Source organism: Labeo rohita, chromosome 20 (assembly GCF_022985175.1).
Source record: "Labeo rohita strain BAU-BD-2019 chromosome 20, IGBB_LRoh.1.0, whole genome shotgun sequence".
NCBI classification, from domain to species: Eukaryota; Metazoa; Chordata; class Actinopteri; order Cypriniformes; family Cyprinidae; genus Labeo; species Labeo rohita.
The window spans coordinates 12,355,714-12,370,230 of record NC_066888.1 but is presented as its reverse complement, the minus strand read 5'-3'; the positions used below and the strand labels follow the sequence as shown (position 1 = coordinate 12,370,230).

At 33.6% G+C, this 14,517-nt stretch overlaps 1 protein-coding gene across 4 annotated transcripts in view; it reads left to right on the top strand.

Moving 5' to 3' along the window:
- Positions 1-14,517, top strand: part of snx17 (sorting nexin 17) — a 44,966-nt gene that overhangs the window by 23,510 nt on the left and 6,939 nt on the right. For 2 of the 4 annotated variants that reach the window (XM_051138110.1, XM_051138109.1), the window contains exons 7-11: positions 2,296-2,383; positions 9,398-9,467; positions 11,065-11,157; positions 11,346-11,549; positions 14,361-14,486. In XM_051138110.1, the coding sequence (XP_050994067.1) occupies positions 2,296-2,383; positions 9,398-9,467; positions 11,065-11,157; positions 11,346-11,549; positions 14,361-14,486 (581 nt within the window). Of the gene's footprint in view, positions 1-2,295; positions 2,384-9,397; positions 9,468-11,064; positions 11,158-11,345; positions 11,550-14,357; positions 14,487-14,517 lie in introns of all 4 variants that reach the window. The other 2 variants (XM_051138108.1, XM_051138107.1) reach the window with 1 other exon arrangement.

Sequence of the window (14,517 nt, the reverse complement as noted above, 5' to 3'; positions counted from 1 at the left end):
TGACAACAGGTTTATAAATGCCTGTTGAAAACCTATATTCATCCAAAAATTTTAAAACAAATTTGGGGAAAACCCTTGTATTTATTTATTTATTTTATTTTATTTTTTTTGTTTGTTTTGTTTTAACAACAGTACAATTAGCAAACAGTTCCCATAGTGGCCTGAACCACATCAACAGACTAGTTGCAGTACATTAAAGGGTCGACCTTTTTGACTTGGGCCACTAAGAAATTACCCAAACAACTCAGAAACTGCAAAACGATATGCTAAAACAACTCAGATAGAACATAGCAACTAAATAGCAATACAGTGTCAACTATCCACAACACCCTAGCATCATAAAAGTGAGTTTTGGACAGGAAAAGACATTTATAAACATATGTTACCAGCTAATCAATAATTTCATTTTTTTTGTCTGTGTGGAAACACGATGCATGAGCTTTGTGGTAAAACAACACATTATGAATTCTGAGAAGGAAAAACTGCTGTGTTTTAGTTGCCTAGTGGGTGGGAAACAACATGAAACAATGGTTCAGTACAAATAGATGTGCTTTTCTTCTTAGTCTGTTATAAACAATGTTTGTTGAGACGTTGTTGGCAGGAGTAAATGCAACAGCAGCGTTATTCAAATCGGTTGTCACTGTAATGATTGATTGTGTATGGCCTGAAATGCCCTGTGCAGAGAAATATTACTTGCTCCATCTAAAACTAAACCGATTATACACTCAGTGCGAGAAGTTGTTTGCTCAAGATCGTATTTAATAAAATTCCGGCTTCAAGCGGCTTTTCGAATGACCAGGAGCGCATAATGTTTTTTTTTTATGCACACCCCCCTAGGGACAAAATAAATGAATTTCCTCAGTCCAGATTTTTTCCCTGCAATACGTGTCATTGTTTTATAAGGCAAATTAATCTGTAAAGTATATACTTGTTTTTTTTATTCTTGATTCTTCCGTTTCCAATTCTGCCGTCATCGTGTTATGGAATTGAACACCTTTTAAAGGATAAATCCCTAGGAGAGCAGTAGAGTTATTGGAAGTTAAATTCATAGATTTGGTCCGGTTCTTGAAACTGAAGGGCATCTCTTCACTGATTTCATGCAGATGTCTGGCAGTTGCTCTTCTTGTCTGGATGTAATGTCGTCGTTTTGTTTGTGGAACTTTCCAAGTCTCCTTTTTTATACGAGCTGTCATTGTTTGACTACTTTTAGCACAGAATCATCACGCGTCCCTGAGGAATGACAAGCTATGTGCCTCCCACTTGGTTGCAAGATCCTCACCTGAAACTAGCTTAATCCTGTCAGATATGATGAAAAACAATCCCCAGAAGAATCCTCCACAAAAATGAATCTGGCGCCCTGCCCGATCTTGGCAGAAATATGCATTGGAGGGGGAAAAAGTGAGAAAAATAAATGCCTGCAAACAAAACCTGATTTTTCGATTGACTGGCAGTAGAGCCAAGATCAAGAAATCGGTGCCAAAAACCCATGTCAGTGCTAAGAACAGAAAAATCCTACTTTATTTATTTTATATTTATATAATAATTCTTTATTCAGTCATTGACTATTTAAAATAATAATAATATGTATTATTATTATTAACATGAAGAGTATTTAATAACAAAACAAAATAATGAAATAAAAATAAATATGTAATATTTATTATTTTCATTTAGTTTTTTATTATTTTTAAAATATTTTAAAAATTACACTTTTGTGATCTTTACAGTGACAACTATAAACGACAACCATACAAACCAGTTAGAAACATGATATTGTAGTACATGTATTTATTAAGACATTCCGATCACATAATACCATTCTTGTCTTAACATGCTGTCTAATGTCAGACCACTGAAAGGGTAAGCCAAAGAGTAGAATGAAAAGTTGTGACGGCATGCATTATGCTATAGATCTAACTGTCGTCTCTTCTTCTTTTCACACTCCTGTTTTTAATGTTTCTAAAAGCTCAGTGCCCATTTCAGTTCAATCCCTGGTTTCCATGATCTCTCCCTCTTTCCCAACTCTAGAGACAACGTCTTTTTCTAACAGCTGCAGCATTTATTTTCTCCTTCCCTCTTTCCCTCCCTCTGTTCCTTCTTCTCTCTCTTGCACAAAGTGATAAACATGTTATTGTGCCCTCTACGGCTTTAGCCAGATGGATTCTCCCCCATCTCACTTTGTTTGTTGTCATTGTTATTACTCTCCAAATGTCCTTGAGTCTGAAGGCACTCATACATTTCATCTGGTCTCTCATTCCCTCATCCAAATCTCTCCGACCTCCCACGGCGCCCCAGACGTGAGAAAACTGCAAGAATTTGAGCTGCCCTATGTGTCCATCACCAGCCTGCATAGTCCTGACTACCGTATTGTCCTCCGTAAAAGGTACAAATCTTATTTTTGAACTAATGGTTGAGTGTTACAGTATGTCCAACAGCAAAGTGTGTACAGGTATAACAAGAATATATTGTATACAGATGAGGTCAAAAGTTTACATACACCTTGCAGAGTTTGCAGAATGTTAATTGTTTTACCAAAATAAGAGGGATTATACAAAATGCATGTTATTTTTTTATGTAGCACTGACCTGAATAAAAGTATCAATGAGTGTTTGAACCTTCTGTAATAGTTGCATATGAGTCCCTCATTGTCCTCAGTGTGAAAAGATGGATCTCAAAATCATACAGTCATTGTTGGAAAAGGTTCAGATACACAAAAATGCTGAAAAACCAAAGAATTTGTGAGACCTGAAGGATTTTTCTGAAGAACAGCAGACAGTTTAACTGTTCAGGACAAACAAGGGACTCATGAACAACTATCACAAGCTGTGGATCATTCCGGTAAGAACACATTATTAAGAATTTAGAGTATGTAAACTTTTGACGGGGTCATTTTTATAAATTCAACTATTTTCTCTTGTGGACTATTTGTAAATGTCTTTTATGTGAAATATCTTATTTGATCAGTACTAAATAAAAAATAACATACATTCTGTATGATCCCTCTTTTTTTTGTAAAATAATTAACGTTTTGCAGATTCTGCAAGGTGTATGTAAACTTTTGACCTCAACTGTATATGTAGCTTAGAGAGGAAGTTCTTATAAAAATTGTTGATTGTTCTTAAAATACTTCTAAATCTATAACAAAAACAGCTTTTTTTTAAAGGGATATTCCACCAAAAATGGATGTTCTATCCTTTACTTCAACTTAACATTGTTTTAAACCTGAATGTCTTTCTTCCTTTTGTGAAACATAAAAGATATTTTGGCGAACATATGAGAGTTTTAAGAGTTGAGGCAAAAGCACCATAAATGTATACTTTAAAGTCTTCGGAAATCATATGGTAGCAGTATTGTGAAGAACGGACCAAAACTGAAACACTAAAAGACCATTTTTATGAACTGAATCATTGAGAAAATCATGAACTTTAATGAATGCATCAAGAAGAGCTACGGCAGATATCAGTATTTTTACTGAATAACTTTTGAACAAATTCTGGTCTTTTATTCATACAAAATTCGATAAGGTGTAATGAATACCACCAAGTCATATGGACCACATTCTTGTTGCTATGGTGTTTTTTTTTTTATTTGTATTTTTTTTGGTCATGTTTGTGTTTGACTGCTGCAGGTTACATACTTTAATTATGTGGGAATTAATGGCTAAGATGTTCAAAGATTTTTGAGATCAACAATATCACTGGAATTAGGGGTCGAACGATAAGTGTTTTTCAGGGCCGATACCGATTATTATAGACCAAAATGATAACTGATATTTTGAACTGATATATATGTCTGGTATAAAAATGAAAATGAATGTCAAAATTAAGAATAACAAAGGCTCTGACAAAAACTTTCTTTGAATGCTTTTAAATTATTTTATTGGCAAATCGTTTTTGAAAATTACAGAGTATCCATAAAAATTAAAATTGGCGTTGATAATCGGTCAACCCCTAATTGGAATCACTTTCAAAATTATTTATTTATTTTTCAGCTGAAGAATGATTAAAAACAGTGACAGCCAATCAGAATTCACCATGCTTTAAAGAGCTGCTTGAGCATTTAAAGTGACAGATGACAATTGCAGTGAATGCTTATAATACACGGAATGTTATCATGTGTCGGTCAGTGTTCTAAAAAAGCTATCTTTATAGTTAATGTTCTAGTTGTGAAAAGGCCTTAAATGATGATAGAGTTTTCATTTTTGTTAAACTATCCCTTTAATAGAGCTTAAACTTTCCAGATTTCCAGTTTAAAATAGTTTTCTCAGAAAAGTGCTTCCCTGAACGTATGACTTTAATCGTGAGATGTTTTAAAGAGTGAGTTCACCCAAAAATTACAATTCTGTCATTAATTACTCGCATGTCGTTCCAAAGCCATAAGACCTTTGTTCATCTTCGAACACAAATTAAGATATTTTTGATGAAATCTGAAAGCTTTCTAACACTGCATAAACAGCAACATGATGTTCAAGACCCAGAAAGGTAGTAAAGACTAGAGGTTGACCGATGTATCGTTTTGCTGATTAATCGGCACCGATAGTTGATTGGCGGAACTATTGGTTAGCAGCCCGATAATTTTTTCTGGGTTGGGTCCGTTGCTGGAGCGGCTGAGAAGGTCGTCATTATACAGCAAAGTCCCTATCGTCTTTGTTATACAGCACGAGAGCGGCCCCTAGTGGCGGAAATCATTGACAACACTGCCGTTTGTTTAGACGCGTGACACTGTGCGCTGCACAGAGTGGGACACTTCAAAGGCTTCATTTAAAACATCGACAATGAAACGGTGTGTACAGTATACTGTAGTGCATGTTTTCATGTCATTACTAAGCGATGAATTTGTTGACTAGATGCTGCATTAGTGGAGAAAAGACAGCAGTATACTTTCACACGTTTGGTGATCAAATGAAGTCTTGTACACTGTAAAAAAAAAAAAAAAAAAAAAACAATTTTTTGAGTCAGCTTAAAATAATTTGTTACCCTGCTGCCTTAGAATTTTAAGTTCAGTCAACTAAAATACGTTTAGTCAACTTGAAATGTTAAGTTGTACTAAATAACAACTTAGATATTTGTGTTTGATAAACTTTGCAGCCAGGTTACAAATTATTTTAAGTTGACTCAACAAATTGTTTTTTTACAGTGTAGACCGCCGCTTGAATTGAACGTGGCGCGTCCAGTGTGTGTGATACCAGATAGCTGCGAGTTCTTTTAGACGCACTTTTGCCCAATGTGTGACTAACATAATTTTATATTTTGATTAGATAACCACAAATGTTCTAGAATAGAAGCAGTAAAATTGTGAAAGTACACAATATCCATATGTATGCAATTTCAATACTGTGGCCTTTGTGTAGATATTAAAAGATGGCCATCTTTAGCTTGATTGTTGATGTAATGGTAACACTTTACAATATGAATCCATTTGTAACATTAAGATTGATAAAAGCTGTAGAATAGAAGTATTGTTCCTTGTAAGAGTTTGTTAATTTCAGCATTTACTGATATATTTTAAAAACTTTAGTTGCTTTTGTTAACATTAATGAACATTGAACTAACTGTAATGATCAATATATAATTAATATTAATATTTGTATTTATTATACAAAGTATGGTTCAGTAGGCTACTTTTTTAATATTAGAACATTATTTATTTTCCGTTCAGTATCCATTTTAAAAACTATATCGTCCAGTGTGGACCAACCTAGTTATTGGTATCGATAAAACCCAATATCCGCTGACCTCTAGTAAAGACATAATTAAAATAGTCCATGTGACATCAGTGGTTTAACCATAATTTTATGAAGCTATGAGAATACTTTTTGTGTACACAGACAACAACAATAATGACTTTATTCAACAATTTCTTCTTTTCCCTTTCAGTCTTCACCACACATTCACAAGTATCATGACGAATTTGTTGAATAAAGTTATTTTTGTTTTCCTGTAGCTTCAGAAAATGAAGGTTGAACCACTGATGTCACATGGACTATTTTAACAATGTCCTCACTACCTTTCTGGGCCTTGAATGCGTCAGTTACATTGCTGTCTATGCAGGGGCAGAAAGCTCTAGGATTTCATTAAAAATATCCTAATTTGTGTTTTGAAGATGAACGAAGGTCTTATGGGTTTGTAATGACATGAGGGACAGAATTTTGAGTTTTGGGTGAACTATCCCTTTAACACACTGTTCTCAAAGGGCTATTCAATTCATGGATATTTGCTTTAGGAAGCGGTGCTCCACAAGGCTCCATCTTCACTGTGTTTAAATGACTAGAGAGGCACTTTTTGCCTTCCTGTTGTAGACGTGGGTCTGATCGTTACCACAGCGGTCTGATCGTGTGGTTCTGTGCGGCAGGAGTTTTCATATTTGCACTTTAGACGTTTTGGACTTGAAGACAGCTGGATTTAGACATCTCTTTTATAACTCAAACGGTCTCTAAAGTGCTGTGCTTCACAGAATCTCTGAAGTGGTTAAAGCAATCCAAACTTCATTATTTATTCGCAGGAAAGTGTGCATCCGCACGCAGCATATAAATGTTGATGTTCCTAGTAGTTTATCAACAGCAGTATTCATCATATGCCCTTTGGAGTGCGCGGTTTATGTAATGCAATAATTTGCGAGAATCAGGGGAGATTATTTATGCAAAATCTCCAGCAAGGGTATTGAAACAGCATGTGTTTCACCATGTGCATTGGAAGCAGGTGTGAGGGTGTTATGTGAACATAAATTTCCCTTTTTTAGCACATTAGCACAGCTTAGCAGAGATTATTTTACTAAAAATGTTTCCACTTTCACCTCTTATACATCCCTCCCGCTAAATCTCACACCTCTTCATCATATTCTGTTGAAAAATGCGCACAAGATGCTGGCGTGTTTTTCTTTTCAGTCCCCTCAGGAGAACCGCAGGCCTCTTGACCTACTTTACAGGAGACTACAGACAGCCTTCAGCCAGATCCCACCTGTTCACTGCATCAGGAATGGAATATAGATCTGGCTGCTCTGATTGGCTGCTGACAGGCAGGAAAGGGGAGAAAAGTGCAAGAGATAAATGAAAAACAGCACTTGTGACATTTAGTTTTTGCTGTGAAAAGACACACTACTTTTTAAAAGTTTGGTGGTGTTTTTTTTTTATTTTTTATTTTTTTAAATAAGAAATTAAGACTTTTATTTAGCAAGGAAGCAATAAATTAATCAAAAGTCACAGTAAAGACATTTGTAATGTTCCTGAAGATTTTTATTTCAAATAAATCCTGTTGTTTTTACATTTCTATTAATGAAATGTAAGAATCCTGAAAAAAATGTAACTTGGTTTCCGCAAAAATATTAATATTAATCAGCCACACTGATTCACATCTGTTTTCAACATTGACTATAATAATAAATGTTTTGACACTCAAGACTGGAGTAATGGCATATATTTATGAATTAAATGTATTTATTTAATGTATTAATTTAATAATACGTTTTTAAATTAATTTATATTTGTAAAGTTTAAATTAAATATGTTAAAATATATATATTAAAATAGAAAAGTTATTTTAAGTTGTAATATGATATTACCAGGTTTTTTTTTTTGGATCAAATAAATGCAGCTTTGGTGAATATAAGAGACTTTAAAGAACATTTAAAAAAATGTTTGAATGGTAGTGTAATTTTTTTTTTTTTTTTTATATTAAATATTTATATTAAAATAAACTTATTTTAAGTTGTAATATTTCTTGATATTACCCAGTTTACTATATTTTTGATAAAAAAACATTTGAATGGTAGTGTAGATTTTTTTTTTTTTTTAATAGTTTTTTTCTTTTTATATTAAAATAGAAATTGTAATATTTCTTACCGATTTTATTGTATTTTTTTGATCAAATAAATGCAGCCTTGGTAAATATATAAGAATTTAAAACGCATTAAAAAATCCTTTGAATGTTAGTATACATTTAAAAATACATGGTTTTTTTTTTTTACTCAAACAAATGCAGCTTTGGTGAATATAAGAGACTTTAAAGCACATTAAAATGCTTTGAATGGTAGTGTACATTCTTAATTCTTTAAAAAAATATTATATTAATATAGAAAATTTATTTGAAGTTGTAATAATATTTCATAATATCACAGATTTTACTGTATTTTTTTTAATAAATAAATGCAGCCTTGGTGAATATAAGAGACTTTAAAGCACATTAAAATGTTTTGAATGCTAGTGTACTTTTTTATTATTTTTTTTTTTTTACCTTTAAAATATAAAAGTTTTTTTATGTTGTAATAATATATATTATTAATTAATATTTCTGATTTTACTACTTTTTTTTTTTTTTTTTTTGGATCAAATAAATGCAGCCTTGGTGAATATAAGAGACTTTAAAACACATGAAAAATCTTTTGAATTGTAGTGTACATTTAAAAAAAAAAAATCTATATTTTTATATTAAAATAGAACAGTTATTTTATAATATTTCTTGATATTACAGATTTTACTGTATTTTTGTAATCAAATAAATTCAGCCTTGGTGAATATAAGAGACTTTAAAACGCATTAAACAATCTTTTGAATGGTTGTACATTTTAAAATATTTTTCTTTTTTATATTAAAATAGAAAGGGATTTTTAAGTTGTAATAATATTTCTTGATATTACTGATTTTTACTATATTTTTTTTAATCAAACAAATGCAGCCTTGGTGAGTATGAGACTTTCAAACACATGGAAAAAATCTTTTGAATGGTAGTGTACATTTTGGAACAACATAAATTTCACAAAATGTGCTCCCATGCTTTTTTTTGCTTTCTGCTTGTCATGTATAGTTTAAAAATGTTTCAGCACCAGCCGCTAAAAGCTTTCAAATGAGATTTAACGGATATCCATTTTTAGCTGCTGTGTGAACAGTATCTATTGTTATGCAAGATTGCATCTTTGTTCTCTTACAGACTCTGCTAAAACTTATTTAACAGACCTCATTCTGCTCACGGCGTGATGAGAATAGTTTTTGACATATGGACGGTCAGGATGGCCATTGAGCTGCTCATTTGCAAGATTGTCGTTTGCTTCCAGGCAAATGGAGACATACACTGCAGTAGCATTTGTTCAGTAACGTATACGCTAATATTGCTGTCTAACTATAGACAGAAGCTTCATTACAGGACATTACAGTTTAACTTAATGGAAGATTTAATTAAAATTCTTCTAGACTATTGGTAAGCTGCCGCCTTGTTAGATCCGCGGGCATGTGTATAGAAGTGGTGTGATTATGCAGTAAAATGCAGTGCGCATGATTTTAAATTGCTTTAGTGCTTAATGGTTTTAGATGATACATCAGAAAGCAGCTGTGATCAAAGAGGAGGAAGGTAAATTATAGTATTTTCCTTGCATAACTTATCATTATTGTCTCCTGCCCTGTTCTTAGCTACTGGGACACAGCGTACGACAGTGATGTCATGGACGACAGCGTGGGACTCAACTTGTTATATGCTCAGGTAACAGTCTACTAGTCTAAAAGATACTCTGTGTGTGGTCCATCACACAAAATGTTGTCGTAATGTGCAAAATGGGTCTGGAAAACAATGTGGCTCTTGTTCTGATTATCAAAAACTGTATTTTTTTTATCAAATGTATAAAGTTATGTACACTTGAAATGAAATATTTTTATCTTTTAAAAAAAATATTTAAAAAATACTAACACAACTGAGATAACTGATATTAAAACCAATATATTTTCATGACTCCAAAACTAATGTATATGCAGTTGAGGTCAAAAGTTTACACCCCCGTTTCAGAATCATTAGAATTAATTAAATAGATGAATTTATAAAAATGACCCTGTTCAAAAGTTTACATACTCTTGATTCTTAATACTGTGTTGTTACCAGAATGCTCCACAGGTGTTTTTTTTTTTGTTGTTGTTTTTTTAGTTCCTTGTTTGTCCTGAACAGTTAAACTGGCCGCTACTCTTCAGGTCCCACAAATTCTGTGGTTTTTCAGCATTTTTGTGTATTTTAACCCTTCCCAGTAATGACTATTATTTTGAGATTCATCTTTTCACACTGAGGACAACTGAGGGACTCATATGCTACTATTACAGAAGGTTCAAACACTCACTGATGCTTCAGAAGGAGAAACAAGCCGGGGGTGAAAACTTTTGCACAGAATGGAGATGTGTACTTTTTTTCTTATTTTGCATAAATATCGTATTTTTTTCATTTACTACTGCCCTTCAGAGGCTACAGAATATACCTACATGTTTCCCAGAAGTCAAAATAAGTCCAATTTACCCTGATCTTTAAATTAAAAAATGTTTCACTCCCGGCTCTTAATGCATCATTTTTCCTTCTGGAGCATCAGTGAGCATTTGAACCCTACTGTAATAGTTGCATATGAGTCCCTCAGTTGTCCTTAGTGTGAAAAGATGGATCTCAAAATCATACAGTCATTGTTGAAAGGGTTCAAATACACTAAAATGTTGAAGAACCAAAGAATTTGTGGGACCTGAAGAATTTTTCTGAAGAACAGCAGGCAGTTTAACTGTTCAGGACAAACAAGGGACTCACGAACAACTATCACTGAACAAAAAACACAGCTGTGGATCATTCAGGTAAAAATACAGTATTAAGAATCAGGTGTATTGTAAACTTTTGAACATTATTTTCTCTTTTGGGCTGTAAATGTCTTTCATGTGAAATGTCTTATTCAGGTCAATACTAAATAATCAATAACATGCATTTTGTATGATCCCTCTTATTTTGGTAAAATTAATATTTCAATGATTCTGGAAGAGGGATGTAAACTTATGAACTCAACTAAAAATGATATTTTTTAGTTCATGATACAAACTGCATCCAATAAATTGAGTATTAATGTAAAGTGTCACCACTAAAATTAAATTAACTGGAAATACAGCTGAAAACTGCCAATGAAAAAAAAAAAAAAAAAAAAGAAAGAAAAAAAATAAATGACTAAATAACTAAATAACCCTGACCGCATTACGCTAGGATTATTATGGAAAAAACTGTACACAATGTATTCAGTCAAGTTCATAGTGAGAGAAACAGATTTTTTCCTCTTTCTTCCACTCAGACGGTGTCTGACATAGAGCGGGGATGGATCCTCGTGAACAAAGAGCAGCATAGACAGCTGAAATCCCTGCAGGAGAAAGGCTCAAAGAAGGAGGTACGGCTGAGCTCCGCCACACACGTTATTTGATCTCCCTAGTGTCTATGAGCTGGAAAGAAATTGACTGCTTCTGTAAAAGCTGAAGTCCATTCTCAGACGTCAATGTATTATATTGAAGCCTCGATAGTCCTGTAATTTGTGTCTGTTGCATAATCATCTGTGTCTAACTATATTTTGTCCCACAGTTCATCAGATTGGCTCAGACACTGAAGTACTACGGCTATATCAAGTTTGATCCCTGCATCACAGATTTTCCTGAGAAGGGCTGTCATGTTATAGTCGGTGCCGGCAACAACGAACTCAACTTTCACGTCAAATTGCCCAGTGATCAGATGAAAGAGGGCAGCTTCAAAGTCACACGCATGAGGTGCTGGCGGGTCACCTCATCTGTAAGTTTGATTAAAAAGTCTTTTACAGTATCGCAGGCAGAATATTTTGGACTACGGGGGGGCGCTTTTATTTTGATGACATTAAATGGTTGCAGTCGGTGAGCTACTGGCACTACTTGGTGCTATTTTTACCTCAGCACAACTCGGAAAAAAAAATGATACAATGCCACATTGTGCGGCATTTGGTTGTAATTTTTTAGTCAAAGGGCAACAAGAGAAGTGCTGTAAGTCTTCACTACTTTCTTAGCGATTTAAAAAAAAGGAGAAAATAATGGAAAGATGCCTGTGGACGAATAAAAATTCCTAAAGACTCACGTCTTTGTTCTCTCCACTTTAGCCCTGATGCCTTTGAGGCTTTTAGTAGACCACAGCTATTGAAAGCTTACAAACGGCAGAGACAAGAAACGCTAGATGCCATCCTGGCAGGATGTAAACATGCTGATGCTTGTCATGGCACTGCAGCCACTGAAAGTGTTTCTCAGCACAGATTTCACTCGAAATCTGGGGGCATTTAGACTCCTTGTGGGGAAAAATCGATGGTACAGCATTTGGTTTAAGCCTACACTTATAACCATCACTCTTTCAGCTCTTTCAGTAGGTGTGGTCATTGTATCATTATTTTATTTTCTAAGTTGTGTTGCGGTAAAAATAGCAACAGATAGCACCAATAGCTCACCGAGTGCAACCATTTATTGGCTGCATTTGACCTGAAGGGCACGATAACTTGGGTTTAGCAGTTTCTGAGTTCATTCCTAAAGTATGTGAATAGTTAAGTCAAATGAGGTCATGTTTTTAAAGAAAGAAACACACCACTTGTATTTTAGACATAGTTTCTTAAATTAAACAGGCAAGTATTTTTTTCAGCATTCTTTTTTAAAAGAATATTTTAAAAATAAATTTATTTTAGCATGAAATAGTCAGATCTCAGTAAAAAATTTAATTTAATTAAATATTTCTTTTGTGAAAAAGGCAAACATGCTAAAAATAAGTTTAAAAAACCTTATTTTCTTATGTACCACTTTACCGTTGTAAGAATATTAAAAAAACCCTGAAATTATAAATACACAATTTTGTTTAAATTAATATGCTAAATAAAAATAAAAACTTCTTATTTTTAATATTTTTTTAAAAGAAGTCTCTTCTGCTCACCAAGCAAAAAAAAAAAAAAAAAAAAAGCAAAAACAGTAAAATTTTGAAATGTTTTTACTATTTACAATAACTGCTTTCTGTTTGAATATGAATATATTTTGAAATGTAATTTATTCCTGTGATTTCAAAACTAAATTTTTAGCATCATTACTCCAGTCACATGATCCTTCAGGAATATTACTGTTATTACTATAATATTACTAAATGATGTTAAACTACTGAGTAGAATTTTTTTTTAGATTTCTTTGAATAGAAGGTCAATCCTTGATAAATAAAAGTATTAATTTCTATAATTTCTTTCCAGGAAAAAAAATCTGACTCAAAGCTTTTGAATGGTATAGTGTGTAATGTTACAAAATGTTTTATTTCAGATAAATGCTGATCTTTGGATCTTTCTATTCATTAAAGAAAAAAACTTTTTTTTTTTTTTTTTAATATTTAAAAAAAGACTGGAGTAATGATGCTGAAAATGTAGCTTTGATCACAGGAATAAATCAAATTTCAAAACGTATTCAAATAGAAAAGCAGTTCTTTTAAATAGTAAATATATTTCACAATATGGATCAATTTTGTATCAATAAATGCAGGCTTGGTGAGCAGAAGAGACTTCTTTAAAAAACATTACAAATCTTACTGTTCCAAAACTTTTGACTGGTAGTGTAGTATGAGTGTTCAGTGAAATAAAGGCTTTAAAGAAAAAAAGATTTCTAAATGATATGTACCAAGCCTATGTTTTACAATAAGGATGTAAGAAAACTCCCTTTTGCATCTCCAGACAAGTCTTTTCAAATTCCTCTATGACTGTCTCTTCAGGCATGTCTGGTTGGTCTATTTCGGAAAGTGGGAAGTTGAAACGGGGATGACCAAAAAAGCTACTTTCAGCAAGAAAAAGAGACTGTGTTCTTTGTGCCCTTGCTTGCTTATAACTATCAGCTACAAGATACTCATCCATCTATCCATTCATATTTATTTCATGGGAATCCACTAAATATATACCTTCATGGTTTCGACATCCATTTTAGTACGCCAGAATTAGCAAGCAAAATGTATACAATCTAAATCTTCATTGTATATCTAAAAGTATTAAATGTTCTAACTCCATCCCTTGTTTTTAAACAGTAGATTAACAACCAAACATGCCACATTTAGCAACAATATCTAAACGACTTCTTGTGAGAATGCGAAAGCTATTTTCGGTTTGATCCAACACAAACACGGTAATGTGTGCTCTGGCATTTCATTAGCCAGAGGAAGTTGTCTCTGCTCCACTCTGCAGTGGTCTTGGCTTGGACTTTGCCCTGGAATAGAGTTGTGTTACTAATGAGCTCAGAATGGCCGTCCTCTGAGACCAAGACCTGACGCTGAGGATGCTGGGACCGCATAGCCATGTCTCTCTAATGGGACTGAGTTTCCTGCATGAAGAAGTTGGCTGTTTTGTGCCTTCTGAGACTATTCTAATGAGACACTTTTATGTGTTGTGCTGGTGATGCTATGTGATTATGAGGATGATGACATTTAGAGCATAGCTAATGATGACTAATTGAGCTTTGAAGGTAATTGCCATGTAGAGGAGTTTAGAAATGGCCTGTGTAATTGCCTCGACACAAATAACAATGATTATGATGATCGCATTTGTGATGACCCGGCCTGATTCTACAGCAGGTGCCTGTGGCGAACGGTACCGCAAACCCGAGCAGTTCCAGTAAATGTGACGTCAAACTAGAGCTGGCCTTCGAGTACTTGATGAGCAAAGACCGTCTGCAGTGGGTCACCATCACCAGTCCACAGGTCAGCGCAGAATCACTCGCAGATTGTGTTG